Here is a 17,767-nt window from a genome sequence, read left to right on the forward strand (position 1 = left end):
AGCTTATGTGTGTCTTATATAATGTCTTCATGATTATGTGATAAATATCAATGCTCAAAATGTGTGTGGCTTAGTTTGATCATGTAATATCTAAAATAATTGTCAGAAACTGATAAAATGGGTAAACCAGTTTTTCCATGCTTGTTTTTAGATTGCGTACGCAAAGGGCAAACTATATTTTCACTTAATTTATTCAACGTAACCTCGGTACAGGTTAACTATTCATAACAAATGTTTATATATCGATAGATATACAGTAAATAACTATCGTTGCGTCAACTTCAAATTATCTTTTTGAACTTTCTCTGTTATCTTCTTTAATATATACTTTTGGTTTCAGTACTGATTCTTCATTTTATTCTTTTAGTTTTATTGAACACTATATTTATAGGGTGTTACTAATCAATCAAACATCCACAATTAATTTAGATTCTTTTTAGGGGCGTTTTGATTCATAGATTCCTTTGAAAGAGATTTTAATTTATCAAAATGATGAGAATTTAATAGATTTGTAACTTAAATGAATTAAAACATTATATTATGTTTGATTTAAAAGCAAAATGGACTTCCATTTAGAAATATTTTAAATATGTGGCAAAAGTTAACAATTTATCCTTTATTTTCTATTCCTAAATCTATTGAGATCACCTGAAGCTTTTGATGCAAATTGATATCACACGACCTAGTTCAATCAAATAAGTCCAAACGTTAACTTTTGATCAATTAAATGAATCAAACGTTATTTCAAAAGCTTTTGTACTTTTTATTTCAAGAGAATGTAATATTTCAAAAGAGTGTTGTTAGGCCTGGCTGTTACGTGATAGTGTGGATTGAGCTAGGTTACGCTTTGCAACGATGGAGAGAGAAGTATGCATGTAATCTACTCCCCACATTAATGACACATGATTAAGTAAAGATCTTCATTAATATTAAATAATACTTCTAAATTACAACTTTGGTGGTGGACCCACCGAAGGTCAGTCCACCTATCCTTCAAAGTAAGCTAACTCATCAGGTTCTCTACACAAACAACTTCGCATTTTCTCACCACAAACACATCCAATCACTCCACGTCTTCAGTTTTCTATTGAGCTGTACGTTACTTCTTCGGTATGAATATTATGTCACTATCACATACACGGGCAAAAGAAACACTACGAGAATAACATGCTATCATGACGACACGTATCCCGACGACAACAGTCGTCCCTAAAAGGTGGTATCTGCCGACGATAAGTAGTCTCCAAAACGTTTGACTATTTTGACCAGATCTGTTTGACATTAAAAGGTCGAGACAGCGTGGGCGGGAAAGACAAAAAATTCCGCGGTCATTTGAAACTCTATGCCGACGACAAGTTGTCGGTGTAGGTCTGTATAGGGTACAACAAATTGAATTTTTATTTATTTTTATTTCATATTGTAGAAAACCGAAACGACATAGTTTTCTGAAACTCTATACCGACGACAAGTCGTTGGTATAGGGTAAGAATTCAACGTGGCGATCCGCTTGAAAATCGTAATTTCTTTTAATAAAGACAAAAGATAAAAACGACGTTTTTATTTGAACCATATACTGACGACATGTCTTCGGCATAAGATTTTACCCTTATAGAAAGGTATTAGTGCATCGTTCATTGTTCAGTTGCATACAATCTTTCTATCTCAGACTCGACAGAAGATTTTGCACCATCTTCACCGGCGACTAGATATAGATATATATTTGGTCCTTGTTTTCTTGATTGTTTATGATTGCTTAAGATTTTTACTCTAAATTTAGGGGTTTTCCTTTTGTTTTCTTATTTTGTGCTTTTCTAGTGCCTACCAGCCACCACCTTCAAATCCAACCATCGGAATCCCACCATCACATTGAGAAGAACAAAACAGGTTAGTTTTTTTTTGTTGAAATTTAATATATGTTTGATTTCATGTTTATAATTGTAGATTTGAACATGAAGATTTGTTATTTGTTTTCTAATTTTTATAATAGATGTTTATTATGTTTTTTTTTTGTTAATCTTTTTGTTATTTTGAAGACGAAGGCTTGTTTTTTTTTTTTTGTTATTTAAATAAAACGTATACCGACGACATGTCATCGGTATAGGTTTTACCTATAAAAATTGTTGGAAACTTTTCCCGACGAAAAGTCTTCGGTATAGATTTATAACAAAACTGTTTTTTACCTTGAAAATCTTTCCTGACAATCCTTTATAGACGACAATTTGTCGGCATAGATGGGTCTTTACCGAAGACATCTATACTGACAACAATTTTGACTGACGACATATCGTCGGCATAGGTGTTGAAAAAAATCGTCGGTATAGGCCTGGTTCCTTATAGTGAAATAGCAAATGTCATATGGGGGAAAGTTAAAAGAATCAAAAATCAAGTACAAGTGACACTCCGAGTTCAAGCAAACCGAAGGGTCGTCATTGACTTAAATTTTGCCATGAAAAGGACACTGAATGCCCTGTTTTCAAGGAGTGGCTAGATAAGAAAGTTAATGATTATTATTAATGATTTAGGAGTCCCTTTAATATAAATGTTCATTCAAACGCATATTTGATCGACTGTGGCACTAGCTACAATAAAAAAAGTAATTAGCGACGACAATAGTCACCGTTAAAGAGTAAACAAGTCGTTGGTAAAGGAAATAACAGCGACATGTCGCCGTTAAAAGTCGTCGCTACTTCTCAGTCACTATTGATCAAAATGTCGTCGGTAAATATAATTGTCGCCACTAATGCTATTGTTGTCAGTAATATTTCTTGTCGCTGCTAATGCTAATGTCGCCGGTAATACTTCTTGTAGCCGTAGTTACAATTTTTATTTTTTTAATTTTTTTAATCAATGATTTTAGGTATAAAAAACCGATACATAACGACATTAAATACAGAAAAAAATTACATAATAACATCCGATTAGTTATCAAATACTATTATAATTAATTTTATATAAAAATAAACAATCAAAGTTCTACAATTCTAACAAGTAGCAAAGTGTCACGACAAGTGTAACATACAAAACACAAATTAATTATCCGACGAACCATCATCTACGTTCCCATCGTTTCCTCTTTGATCTTTCCCTGATTGAAAAAACGCATAAAGCTCATCCCTATATGTCGCGTTGTTGAGCATTGTCTGAATATTTTCAAACTACATAATAAATAACAACATATATAAACTTATAAGTTAAATTATCAAACATAAACAAAAACTACCAAAGTACATTGCTATTTCTTGCACTTAAATACAAGAAATACCAAAAGTACATTGCTATTTCTTGTACTTGGAGCAAAAACACAATTATCAAATCAACATGCATTTATCGATGCCAAAGTATATTACTACTTTTAAGCTAAAACAAAAAAACCAAAGTACATTGCGTAACCCTAATATGCTACGTACACTAGGGTTCAAAAGCGTAACCCTAATATGGAACTTCTCTGTGAGATGGAACTTCTCTGTGAGAGCGTACAAATGGCACTAGGGTTCAAAAGTGTAACCCTAATATGTTACGTGCATGCATTATATATAGACTAGACCTGATAACGAATCCAAGAATGGACAGACCCATTTCGGAATAAAGAAAACTATATAAGCACATATTTGTCACAACACATAACAAACCTAACAATCTCTCCCTTCGTGTCAAATTCAGAAGGAGTGTCTTCATTGTCTTCGTTGTGCGTCGAGCAGGTTAGGCATTATATTCAAAAGCGATTTTCAGACACATAAGTACTATCTGATCATATCCGAAAAACATTTGAGGTCGGTAGAAGAGTTCGCTTTGCATGCTTGAGCCATAAAAAGAATAGTCCTTAGAGAAGCTATAGAATACATGTTGTAAATGATGCTCCAATGCTCTTTTCGGATAATCCCCACTCTCAGCTTCTGAATATCCTTTGGTTGCTCTTCCGGTTTCAGAATTGGCCTCTTTTTCAGAACTAATGTGATCTTAACATCCATTTTTCAATTTCCAGAATGTAGCAGATGATCATTCTTTACAAAGGCTCTACAATAGGCTCGTACTTCTTTTCATCTTTCATAACAAGGTTGAAGGACATACATGCGTATGGGTTCATAAATGGCAAGTCTGCCAAAGTGAACTCATCCACAATATGATTAGCTCATCTGAATCCCTTGAATTATATGTTCAGAAAGTATTTGGTCTGAACAAGAGATTTAACCTTTACAATAGTTGTTTTCTTCAAGCTCCAAGACTTGTACTGTGGCTTGGTGTACTTTAAGTAAAATGAAAAATGCTTTTGATTAACTGCACTTTCCGAGATCAAAGACTTCTCAATCTTCTCAAAACAATGAAAGAGAAAAGCCCTGGGTGTGATGGGAAAATCAAATTGAGATTCCAGATCGTTGTAAAGGTCAAATGAAATCAAGGGCTCCAGCCAGTAGATGCTTGGATTGACAATTGCCTCTTTCTGAAAGTGCTCGATTGTCCAAGGAGAGAATACTGACTTTTGAGTTTCAAGCGTAAGTTTCGCATTCTTAACATCAGCTTCCTCGGCTTCTAACTTGTAACAGCCTAATATTTACATAATATAAAAATCAACCACAATTTTTTCCAAAATAATCTCATTACATAGCCATAATGTTTCAAAATATCGGAGTATCAAGACCTAGATGCGAAAATATTTCAAAATATATGTCAGAGTAAGATGACGACCATTGACTATTCTATACTGCTTTTTGAACACTAGTAGGCTCATTATATGCGTGTATTGATGATCTTACTTTTCAAGGAAAACAAAAGGTGTTCATTCGTGTACTTCATCCACCTCATGGTTTCCTTTATTGACTTATATTGCATGAGGAATCCCTAAAGAAGTATAGTCTACTCGTTGTTTATAATGATCCATCAGGATATATCTCATGGGATTATTTTCATAGGATCAGTGTGCGAGAATCGACGGACTGGCTAACTAAGGGCAAAATAGTATAGTCTCTTATAGATATCTGTAACGCCCGTAGATCCGGGCTAGTCAATTTAGAGACGATAAGCGTTGAAAATGACTTTTTTATGGATATTATTTAGAAGTAGTAATCTTACCTAAGTTTCAGTATATGTTACAAGGATTCCGTGCATATAAAGAACGCCGAAATCTGAGTTATAACGAAGAAGTTATGACCCATCGAAGTTTCGCGACAGAACCGGCACGACGCTGAATGACGTAAAAAGTGAATTTACGTTAGAGCAATATTTAGTCTTAGCGATCTAAACAAAAGTCTTAGAATACGTTAAACCGAAAGCGTGCATAAAAAGAACACCCAAATCTGACTTCGTGTGAGGAAGTTATAATTTTCCCGAAGTTTCGACTTAGCAGTATGCAGCCCGAATCCTCGATTTGAGATCGAGTGATTTTTAGCCGAAACAATCTAAATGAGAATCGAAGATCTCATCTATAGTAGTGAAACGATAAAAAGATAGGCGGAAATGGACGTCAGATGAAGAAGTTATTAATTTATAACGGAGTTTTCTTGTCCCGGCTTACTAAAAATAATATAAAAGTAATATATTTATAATATATTAAAAATAAAGTCAAAATTAGCCAACAGAGTCTAAACGAGAGTTGTAGAGCATATTCTCACCTACGCATCGATATAAAGAACGTCGAAAACGGAGTTCGTATGCGAAAGTTATGAATTTCTGAAGTTCGGGGCGCGAAACCCCAAAACTGTGAGCCACCACGACGTGGTAAAAGTGTCACGACGTGGCAGGAGCTCTGGAGTCTGTCAGACCCACTTGCAATGACGCATGCATTGATGAAACAGTCACCACGACGTGGCAAGGGCAAATTTTAGATTTGAAGGGCCAGCCGAGTTTGGGGTTGCTCCAACTCCTCTCTCTCTCTCACTCCCGATACCCTCTATAGCCATCCCAAAGTACCCCTGAAGCTTCGGTTTCATCCCAGGACCCGAATCAAGTCCCGAAGCCCAAAGATCCCGAGAAGTGAGATTCCCGAGCCGAAGCTCTTCCCGCGAGAAGCCCGATTTTTGTGAAGATCTTCTAGATCTACCGAAGAATACTACTTCTACAAGCCGTAGTGCTATCCGATCATCTTCTGATCAAGTGAGTGTGTGGTTACTTTCTTTTAACACATAAATATGAAGTATTTACTTTGAAATACGTGTTATGTGTATATATATTGTTGTTTATTTGGAGTGAGTGTATAGTCCCTTTCCTAAACACGATAATAATACAAGTATTTTTCGAATGTATTAAGTATATTGTTGTTTATATGTGTGAGTGTATAGTTACTTTCTTCTAACACACAAATATTGAGTATTGGCTATGAAATACGTGTTATGCATTTATATATATTGTTGTTTATATGTGTGAGTGTATAGTCCCTTTCATAAACACGATATTAATACAAGTATTGTTTGAATGTATTAAGTATATGTTTTGGGTGAGTGTGTAGTCACTCTCTTCTAACACATAAATATGAAGTATTTTCTATGAAATGCATGCTATGTGTTTATATATTGTTGTTTATTTGAGATAAGTGTGGAATGGATGTTTTATATAGTTTTTTTTAATGAGTTAAACTGTACATGTATTTTATATCTACAAATATGTTGGGTAGAACATGGATAGATGTGATAGTTGGTATGTGATAAAATGATGAGGTATGAAAGATGATTAAGCATAATATTGGTAAGATGCACCAAATAGAGAATGACATAATGCTAGCAGATGCGCTTAAACATAATATTGGTAGATGCACCAAATAGAGAATGACTTAATGCTAGCGGATGTGCTTAAGCATAATATTGGTAGATGCACCAAATAGAGAATGACATAATACTAGTAGATGCACTTAAGCATAATATTGGTATATGCACCTAAAAGAAAATGTCATAATGCTAGCAGATGCACTTAGGAATAATATTGGTAGAGGCACCAAATAGAGAATGTCATAATACTAGCAGATGCACTTAAGGATAATATTGGCAGATGCGCCTAATAGTGAATGTCGTAATCCTGGCAGAGGCGCTTAAAGGATAATGTTGGCAGATGCGCCTTCTGTAGCAATGGAAGTTTGTGCTAATTCCTTAGGTCAATCCTTAGGAATGAATGAAGAAAGGATAGTTGATTAATAGGGTAAAACCTTGAGAAATAAAGAAGATAATGGGGATGGGTAATTGGGTTGATTGTTTGATGATTGAATATAATAATTATATTATTATGGGTCGAAAACCCTATATGCTCACCAGGTTCCCAAACCTGACCCACTCAGTTTTCTTTGTATCACAGGTATCAATACGAAGACATATTTCACTGAGAGGTTTAAGGGAGATGTAAATCATTAGTGTAAATAAATGTAAGTTCTGTTTTATGTGTCTGTATCGGAACATGACATCCCGAGGTTTTGTTATATAATGAAAATACATTCTCTTTGAGAAACATTTTGATAAATTCTTATCATATTTGGTTTTGGGAAAAAATTCAGCAACTGTTTTCTTTAAAAGATTACTCTGATTTTAAAAACAAGCATAAATAAATCGGTCTTTTCTGGCTGTCAAATTAGGGATGTCACAATATCTTTATTATGTGATAACAGTTGATTTTGCATGATTATTATTTATGAGTTATTACCATTATAATATTATGGAATTGAGAACCGTATGTGTCTCACCAGGTTTTCCCAAACTTGACTCACACAAATTATATGCATCACAGGTAGCATGGCTAAGGTTTCTAGAACTTAATTAGGATGTCGAGTGAATAAGATACATCCTACAATAGTATTCAGGACCGATGGGTATTTACGATGTAACATATGTTTTGTATTGATTATGACATCCTTCGGGTTTTGTTATTTTGAAACAGTATCTGTACTCAAAATGTTTTAATATACTAGGATTTTCCGAAAACAAAAATAGCATGGATTTGACGACATAAAGAGAAGTTTTTTCGGTTCTAAAAATTAGGGGATGTCATAGTAACACATGTTTACTTGTTTGTATGGCTTCATTATGTCCAAGTAAGCCTTTTCAAGCATATAAAGTGGAGGAACTATTCGTAATGGCTAATGTTTTACCCACACACATTTTATGATATGTGACTACGACACTTTAAAGGGATATGCCACATAACATGCCATATCATAGGTGTAGAACATGTCATTGTCCATGCTACAGTCCATAACAACGTCCATGTCATCCACCATCCAAACGAATCATATTACTTTTCACCACACATATTTACTAACTTTAGCCGCATATGGATGTGCATAGGGGTGTTCAAAAATATCTGCATCCGAAATATCCGATCCGAAAATCCGATCCGAAATTATCCGAAATTTCGGATATCCGGATTTTCGGATATCCGAATTTCGGATATCCGGTTTTTCGGATTCGGATACGGATAGCGAATTTATAAAGTTTCGGATATTTCGGATATCCGATATCCGAAAAAAATAATTTTTCTTTATTTTTTAATATTTTAAAATGAGAAATTAGAAACATTGACATGCTTAATGGACTAATGTTCCCCACCATTTTCAATTTTTTCATGACCATTCTTTCAAAACTTTTATTGCAAACCTTTCCTTTTACAATCGTTATATATTTGTTTGTTATAATCCAGGTTCGTTGGCTTATAATCAAAAAGTATTTAGTAAATGCTACATATATTTATTTGTTGCTATCGATATCCATCTATGTCGCAAGATTTAACATAGTTGCTATTATTAATTTTAAGAGTTGCGGTGATTTTACGAATCGGATGTTCGGATGCGGTTTAAAATTAATGAAATTCGGATATCAAAAATCAACTATCCGAATTTTCGGATATCCGGTTTTGAACACCCCTAGATGTGCAGGTATAACTTACTCTATACCCACACATAGCTGATGCGTAGATAATGACCTATACCTATATCCATGTGCCGACACATAGTAACATTTAATTTATGTATGGATAAATCCAACTACCACCACATAATATGTATGGAAAATCAATCTACCAACGCACGCATAATATGCTTTTACCCACATATAATGTGTATGGATAAACACCCAAATTTCTTGTGGTGTGTAACCTACTTCGTACAATAACACATATAACACATGGTTACATAAAGATCGTCACTAATAAAAATACATTAAAGAGTAAATTACACGAATGGTCCCTATGGTTTGGCGTAGTTTGCGTATTTGGTCCCTAACTTTTTTTTCTAACTCGGAAGGTCCCTATATTATGTTTTTATTGCTTCATTGGTCCTTGCCTAAGATAAAAAGACTATTTTACCCTTAATAATTTATTTTATAATTTATTTATTTATTATATAATCATTTATATTTTATTATTAAAGCTTATTGCCTCACCCTCACGAACTCAACCCACCCACTATGCGATTGAATTAATTGAGAACATATCTTCTACGATTCAATTCTGGTGTCACCTCCGCCATTGTTACCTTCTTGTCCACATGACCACAATCGGATCTAACCTTCGGTGCAACAAAAAATAGAGACGATCAGTTTTTATTTGTGCTCCCACAAGATGAAATCGGAGGCCTCGAAATCCTCCATCGAAATCAGTGGAACGGAGAAGATGGGGAAATCTGATGAACGAAGAAGATGGCGAAATCGATCCTATACAGCAGAAGGTACAATTTGATGAACAGAGAAGATGGTAAAATCATTTATCCAGCCAAGGCGACTTGTGCCTTTTTCTCTAGATCCACCGACGCTAAGTCTCAGAATCGATCGATTTCTGAAATCACTGATGAACACGAAGCCACGAACCCATCGTCGTAGCTTTTAGAAGTTCTTTGTCTGCTTTAATCCATCGGGAATCTTTAAGAAGTTCTTTGTCTGCTTTAATCCATCGGTAATCTTTAAGAAGTTCAGTAGCTGATAGTTTTTGATATTTAGGGGAATAATATAGATGGTGTTGAGCATATCGATATTGAGTTGCAGGTCTAGGGGTTTTCTGAGTTTTTATTTTATGGATTTGTGTTCATCTGTTATAGATTCGATGGCTCATGTCCAAGTGTTCGATTTTGGGATCTAAGTTAATCGGGTTTGATTTCATGGAATTTTCAAGTCTTAGCATCGAATTTGATTTCAAGTTCGTTTTGATTACATGTATCAGGAAGCAAAACAGTTTTCTGGTTTCTAGGTTCTTTAAATTTGGTTTGAGCTTCATCAGATTTGATATTAGGGTTTTATTCTAGTTTGACTGTGATTTGATTCTATTTGGTTGTATTCCATTTTTTGTTGGTTTGTCGGAGAAGAAGAAGTTGTCGGACAGAAAGGAAGAAGAGGGTGAGGGTGGGTGTGGTGGAGTAGTAAACTAGTAATGGACAATGGGGCCCATTATGTTTTTCTAATTATAAATTTAATTTTACAAGAAATAAAAAAAATTAAAAAAAGAAATTAGTCAGGGCAAAATAGTCTTTTCATGTCTGTCAGGGACTGAAGCCGCAACAAAAAGATACTATAAGGACCTTCCGAGTGAAAAAAATAAGTTAGGGACTAAGCGTGCAAATTGACCCAAACCACAGGGACCATCGATGTAATTTACTCTACATTTAAATTACAACTTCAATGTTGGACACGTGATTACATAAAGATATTGATAAAAAAAATATTAGTTCAATAATATAAATGATCAATTTATGAATGTTTGTTTGATGTCGTATATTGAGAAACAATGTTAGAAAATATTAGCAACCATATAATTACAAATTGTTTTGAAAATATGAAAAGTAGCAGTAAACAAATGTAGGACAATGACTACTATTTTTTAAAATTATGTTTGATTTTTGGTATTATGATTATAATTGCATTAGATGATATTATTCGACTCAACCACATAACCAAACTTTTTCGAACAATCTATTTTATCACATATCAGTTTGAACCTTGCATTCTCCTCTTTAAACATTATAACTCATTTCTAATAAAAGAATCTTCATGATAATGAACTAAAATAGAAACTTGAATATATAAACTTTTTCGAAAGAGTTTAAAAGTGATTTAAACAAAACACAATTTATCTTATTTCTTAGTTAGTTATATTTTACATTATAATTATAATTTTGGATTCGGTTTCTTAGTAAAAACAACTATTACAATAAGTGTCTATGATTCTATAATACATAACATGTAAAAATACAAACTTACAACATGCATATATTGATTCATGTTTGTATTCTTCAAACTTGATGCGGATGAAGGCGTACAGGAAGCCCCTTTACAGGAGTAGCCATGGGATCATATTCAATTTTCTCATCGGGTATTAACAAGTCCCATTTAAAGTTTGTGACGATGTTGTGAAGGAACACGAGTACTTCCAATCGTGAAAATTCTTTCCCTAAACACATCCTTGGACCCCCTCCGAACGGGACAAATGTGTATGGAATTGGGCCTGCACCTTCAAACCTCGATGGATCAAACTGTGTTGCGTTTTCAAAGTTTACCTCGTCTTTATGTGTTGATACAACACTCCAATATAGCTGAATATGTAAAATGAATACAAATATACAATAAGAAATGTTTTTATATCATTCAAAATTACGTATAATAAAAATATACGTTCATATAGACTTAACTAGTTCATCTGGATAGATTAAACTAATCTATTTGGATGGGTTTAAGTGGTGCCAACTTAAACAAATTTGAATGATCCATAGGCTATCTAGATTAGATAAAATAAAATATCGTTTAGGCTTATTGTTCGTCAACTACAACGAGAATTTTCTAGGACCAAATTTTATTTTGTTGTAATTTTTAAATTAAATATTATGTTTCTTCTTTTAAATGACAAATAAATTAAACGAAAACATTCTCGCAATATTTCAGTAAACACCAACATGGATATAGAATCTGATACACTAACCCACCTAGGCTGGATATCATTTCATTATATGTTTCTTTGTAATTTGTAATTTGTAATTTAAAAATTAAAGTACTATGCTTGTTTACAGCATTTTTATTTTACCTTTTTGTAGTTTTTATAGTAAATTAAATTTTTTGTTTAGTGTTGGTCTTAAAAATTTATTTTCTAGTTTTTACACAATATTGGTGTTATTTAATGTTTTTATAAGGTTTTTTTGTCCATATTTCAAGTTACATGATTATTTATTTTTGGTCTCGAAGCATATCTATCTTTCCTGTCTTCCCAAAATAATACTTATTTTAACATTGAAAAGAAAACATTATCAAATACAAACAAAAACTAAAAAAAAAAAAAAAAAAAAAAAAAAAATTCATTTTGGAATAAAAGTGAAAATTTAGCTATACTCGGTGAACAAAAACCAGTGTTTTAAAAACCGGTTTGAACCGGCCGGTCAAACCGGAAACCGGGAGAGGGAGCGATTCAACTATCACCGGTTTTACATTGATTTCTGAACCGGATTGAACCGGCCGGTTTTTAGAAAAAACCGGTTGAACCGGTCAAAATAAACTGGTTGAACCGGTTAAACAGAATAAAAACACATGAAAAAAAAATCATTTACATTATAAACTTTGGTGATTTTTTTCAAATATATTTAGTTTTCTCTAAATAAAAACATATGATAAATGTTATAGATTCTTTTGATGTGTTTGTATTCATCAAAAACTATATTTCGTTTCGGTATTATACTTTATTTTCTTTTTGATGTATATGGATTGATATAAAACACTAAAACCTATGGTTAAGTGTTATTTTAATGTATTTGGATTCATCTACAATTTATTTTTATGTGTATTTTTAATGTTTGAACTTGTAAACATTAAATTTATAATTTTTATATGTATGTATGTTTAGGAAAATAGAAAAAAACATGAAAAATATAGAAACCGGTTCACAAGGCGGTCGAACTCGTTAAACCGGGAACCGGTCACTATACCGGTTCAACTAAAAAACCGGTTTTTAAAACATTGACAAAAACCGTAAAATTTACTCTATTTTTTATACTTTGAATAATAGGATGAGGCTCGACTAGGGTGAGGTTTTTGGGCCATATTTAAAACCGTTACCTACTCTATAGGTATTTAAACCCATTCATTATTTAAAAACTATAAAAGATAAGGAATTATTAAACATATCTCATAAATAATGCTTTTATTATAGTTAGGGGGTTTATATAAAATAGTTTTAAGTTGAGTAAATTACACGAATGGTCCCTATGGTTTAGGTTAATTTACATATTTGGTATCTAACTTATTTTTTTAACTCGAAAGAATTCTATTGTTTGTTTTTGTTACGCGATTGGTCCATGTTTTACTTAAAAAAATTATTTTACCATTAATTTTTTGATTTATTTAAATAAACACACCCCCAACCCCACCCTTCACCTTATCTTACCTACACCATCATTTTTTTCCCATTTAAGCAATAGTATTTTTAGATAAGATAGAGATCAAACGCGTAACAAAAACAAACAGTAAGTACAAAACACGTAAAAAAAACAAACAATAGAGACTTTTCTGGTTAAAAAAAATAAGTTAGGGACCAAACACATAAATTACCCTAAACCATAGGGACCATTCGCGTAATTTCATACCTTCCATCCTTTGGGAATTGTGTAACCTGCATACTCGAAATCCACAAGAGCCTCTCGAAACGATCCAAGAACAGGCGGATTAATTCTCATCACTTCACAAACAACATTCCATGAGTATCTCATCTTCTGTACATCTTCCCATTTCAGCATTTCCCCTTCTACTTTTCCCTTTGAAACCTCCAATTGCTCTGTAAACAAATCCCATTTTCATCTCTATTTCTCAACATAATCAATTAATCATAATCAAAGAAGACAACTAACCTTTCAACACCTTCTCATAAACATCAGGGTATTCACCAAGACTCTTCATAACCAACGTGATAGATACAGTAGAAGTATCATGCCCAGCAAAGAGTAACAACAAGATGTTGTTTGCAATCTCCATCTCAGTTAAAAACCTGCCATTTTCATCCGAAGATGTAAGCAAATGTGACAGGAGGTCTTGTGAAGACGATGCTTTTCCTTCTTTCAAATCTGTTCTTCTCTCTTTGATAATCGCCATTAGTTCTTTCCTGATAGCTGCTGCTGCTTTCTTCGAGCTGTAAAATCGTGTTCCTGGGATGTCTATTGGTAGCTCGATGATGCCTTTTAAGAACACGTTGAACAGAGAACCGAGTTTTGCGATATGATTTGGATCTTCAAGGCTTAGAAATAAACGACAGGCGAGCTCAAAGGCGTATAGTTTAACAGTTTTGTATACGTTCACCTCCTCCTTCCCTTCATCGGAAAAGTTAAATCATAATTAGACATGAACACATGGGTAAAATAGTTCTTCGACTTCAATTGAGCAATCGAAATGCAACAAATTGGTAAAATCACAGATTGGTTTTCGAAATTTCAAACGCGTTGAGAAAACCAGGGTACAAATTCACAATCTGAACAGATTTTGTATTCGTTGATCGTGTAATTTCGTATTGATGATGATGATGATGATAAATTCATTCATTTAACTTCATCGATTATTGAACAACTTCGATATGGTAAGAGTTAAGGTATAACAGAATAGTTTAATTACCTTGCCAGTGAACTTGGATATGGCGACGGGTGACGATGTCCATGGTAGCAGCATAGTGAGTGGCGAAAGCATCAGGACCTAGATACGATAACAGCATCTTCCTCATCCATTTTGCTTCATCGCCACGGATTGTAATCAAGCACCTGCCGAAAAGCTTCCTCACCGGCGTCGGCCACCACGCCGCCACCAGCTTGTTCTCGTTCCCGAACAGAAATTTGTTGCCGGCAGGACCACAGACCACTGCTATACGGTCGCCAAGCAACGACGTCTTGAAGACTAAAGGACTACCGTGTTTCTCGATCCGTTCTTTAACGAATTTCTCCGGAGTTCCTGCCCAACCTGCTCGGAGTAGAGATAGAGATTCTCCGATGAACGGCCATCCGAAGCTTCCTGGTGGAAGATTGATTTCGCTTTTTCCAGATTTTCGGTTCCAGTAAAGTATCGCAAGAATGTATGAAACAATGAACAGGAGAAGAATCAGTGGTAGAAATTGAATCATGATTCGTTTTCGCACTGATTTTGAAGAACATCAAGTGCGCATGGAGAAGTTAACGTGGTGATATAGCATGTATATGCGTATGACAAATATAATCTAATATAATATATAATATATGTATGGTGGAAAAAATAAAAGAGAAAGAGAGCCATAATATCAGTATGATAAATTGTAAATCATTTTCAAAATGATGATCTTTGAACAATCTTTTTGAGAATCTTGCTATGTACATGTGAAAATCATGTTGTGGCATCCTTAATGATGGGTAGTGGGACATCTCACTTGCTAAGAATACAAAAGTTATTTATTATATATTTCACACTAAATGTAAAATCTATGTATTATACATGTTGATTAAAGAAAAAATAAAATATTAAAATTTAAATAATAAGTATTTTTTATAATAAAATTTTGAAATAAGAAATATAGTAACATATTAATTGCAATTTATTATAATATTTATTACATTTGATACTTTATATATATAAGTATTAGATTATGTGACTTTTTAATTTTATAATTTGAAAAAAAAAAAAAAACATAAATTGACATGTGGATATTATTTATTTAAAAAAATATCACAAAATGGCAAGTGTCAAAACTTATTAGAGATTGACATGTGTTAGAAAAAACATTCATTTATTAGAGAGGATAGTTATTTTATTAGTTTTGCTCATCTCTAAGAGCATCTCCAACCCTTTTCCATTCTCCATTTTTTCCTCCATTCTTCTCCAACCCTCACCTATTTATTCCCCCATTTTGGGGGATATGAATAGTATTACACCAAATATGGTGTTATACTATTCATGTAACATCATGTTTCGGATTGTCCGTGATTTAGGGTTCGTGGGATGCAACCTAGGCATGAGGAAGTCTCGGGGCTGCATGAGTTGCTAGAAGCGTAGGGCTTCTCGTCACCTTTTCCGTGGATATGAGGTCCATTGGAAACGGACTTATAACAAGGGAGTTATGATAGTTTGAAGTTTTGGCAAGAAAGACCCTTTAATTGAGAAAGGTGGCAGCTGAGTACGCTGGTCGTACGTGTGTGTGTACGCTTAGCGTACTCATGTGCGTGAAACTGAAGCATAATCACCTAGTACGCTGGGCGTACTAGTCCCATAGTGAAAACCCTAATTTAGGGTGTGTCCTTATATAAAAGACATGATGGCCTCATTTTTGGCCACCATTCCAAGACATCATCCCTCTCAAACCCTAATTTCCCATCCTTTGAGCTGGTGTATCCATTATTAAGCTATCAAGTGTTCTGGTGCTTCTTTGAAGTGAAGAAGGAGCTTTGAGAAGGAAGGAGTGAGAGTCCAAGCCTTGGATCTGAGCTTATTTGTGGTTAGAGCTTCAGTTAGAGGTATAAAGCTCAAAGATTTCTCACCCTTTTGATTTGTGCATCATTTTAGTTCATTTTAGGGTTTTGGTCCCAAAGTTGGATGCTTTATGAGATATTGAGTTCCAGAGGTTATTATCATCTCCTTTGAGTGTTTTGAGTGGTGTAGAGTCATAAAAATCGGGACTTGGATGTTTGAATCAAACCATGCATGAGTTATGAGCATCCTTGAGAATAGAGAGTAAGAGTTTTGGTGTTTGTGACTTTATCAGCAATGCAAAGGCTTAAAGTCATGAACTTTATGGAGTATGATCCTTTAGGGAGTCCTGATCTGAGAGTATAGCTATGGTCTTTACAGTTTAAGACCAAAAGAGTGGAAAAAGATAGCATGGACGTACGCTGAGCGTAAATCCAGTACGCCCCGCGTACTGGTCAAGTGTCCTCGATGGGCCGATCTAGATTTGTGTGTACGTTGAGCGTACCAAGAGAGGTATGCCCCGCGTAACCTTACTATGGGCTTTTTGGGCTAAAACCCACATTGGGCCTTAAGTGTTGGGCCTGGACTTTTGGGCCGATTGTGCTGGAGATTTTGATCAGAGGAATATTTTGTATGTCTTGGGCCTTTGTGTTGGACTTGCCATTTGGACTTGAGTATAAGAATTGGGCCTTGGGAGAGCCCATTTAGTAGTGGGCCTTGGTGGGTCCAATGAGCTTGAGTTAATTCTAGACCGGGCAGTGAGCTATCTTTAGACCTAAGGAGTGAGGTTTAATCTTAGATCTTAATTGGGTAATTACGTGTTATGGTTGAGTATTAGAGACCGGTGTGTAGTAGTAACATCTATAGGAGCTGTTCGTCATTCGAGATGAGTCTTCTCACTATACTTTACCTATAGTGGTAATCTTTGTGTGACCAGAAGGTCTTATGTGCTTATATTGAATATTGTGATATCCTGCATTATGTCTTTGTGATTTATGTTGTGTGGTATACTGAGCTTACTGAGTTAAGACCGGAGGGTCCACCCGAGTTGTGGGACCGGAGGGTCCCACTGAGACACATTGACCGGAGGGTCTTGTTCGAGCATATCCATGAAAGGCTATTGAGATATGTGTTGTATTTTGGGGAACTCACCAAGCTTCATGCTTACCGTGTTATGTGTTATGTGTTTCAGGTATCCTCAGGATCATGGGAAGACACCGGCTTAATTATACACATATACGAGTTGGAGATATGTTTTTGGAGGATCCTGGATTGTGTTATAAATAATTTTTGAGCATGTGTTTTGATAACTTGATATAATGGGATATTTGTGCCTGTGTTAATAAGATTTATTTGATTTTAAAATGAAAAATCTGTTTGAAAATTTACGGTGTTACAATTCATTTCTCTCAAAATGG

At 34.3% G+C, this 17,767-nt stretch overlaps 1 protein-coding gene across 1 annotated transcript; it reads right to left on the minus strand.

Moving 5' to 3' along the window:
- Positions 1 to 11,008: 11,008 nt before the first annotated feature.
- Positions 11,009 to 15,172, minus strand: LOC111898609 (beta-amyrin 28-monooxygenase). Its single transcript, XM_023894505.3, has 4 exons — positions 14,538 to 15,172; positions 13,784 to 14,239; positions 13,523 to 13,710; positions 11,009 to 11,488 (listed from the first exon to the last, which is right to left on the minus strand). The coding sequence occupies exons 1-4, from the start codon at positions 15,034 to 15,036 to the stop codon at positions 11,189 to 11,191; spliced, it is 1,443 nt and encodes a 480-aa protein (XP_023750273.1). The 5' UTR covers positions 15,037 to 15,172; the 3' UTR covers positions 11,009 to 11,188.
- Between the last annotated feature and the right edge of the window lie 2,595 nt (positions 15,173 to 17,767).

Source organism: Lactuca sativa, chromosome 2, assembly GCF_002870075.4.
Source record: "Lactuca sativa cultivar Salinas chromosome 2, Lsat_Salinas_v11, whole genome shotgun sequence".
Taxonomy (NCBI): Eukaryota; Viridiplantae; Streptophyta; class Magnoliopsida; order Asterales; family Asteraceae; genus Lactuca; species Lactuca sativa.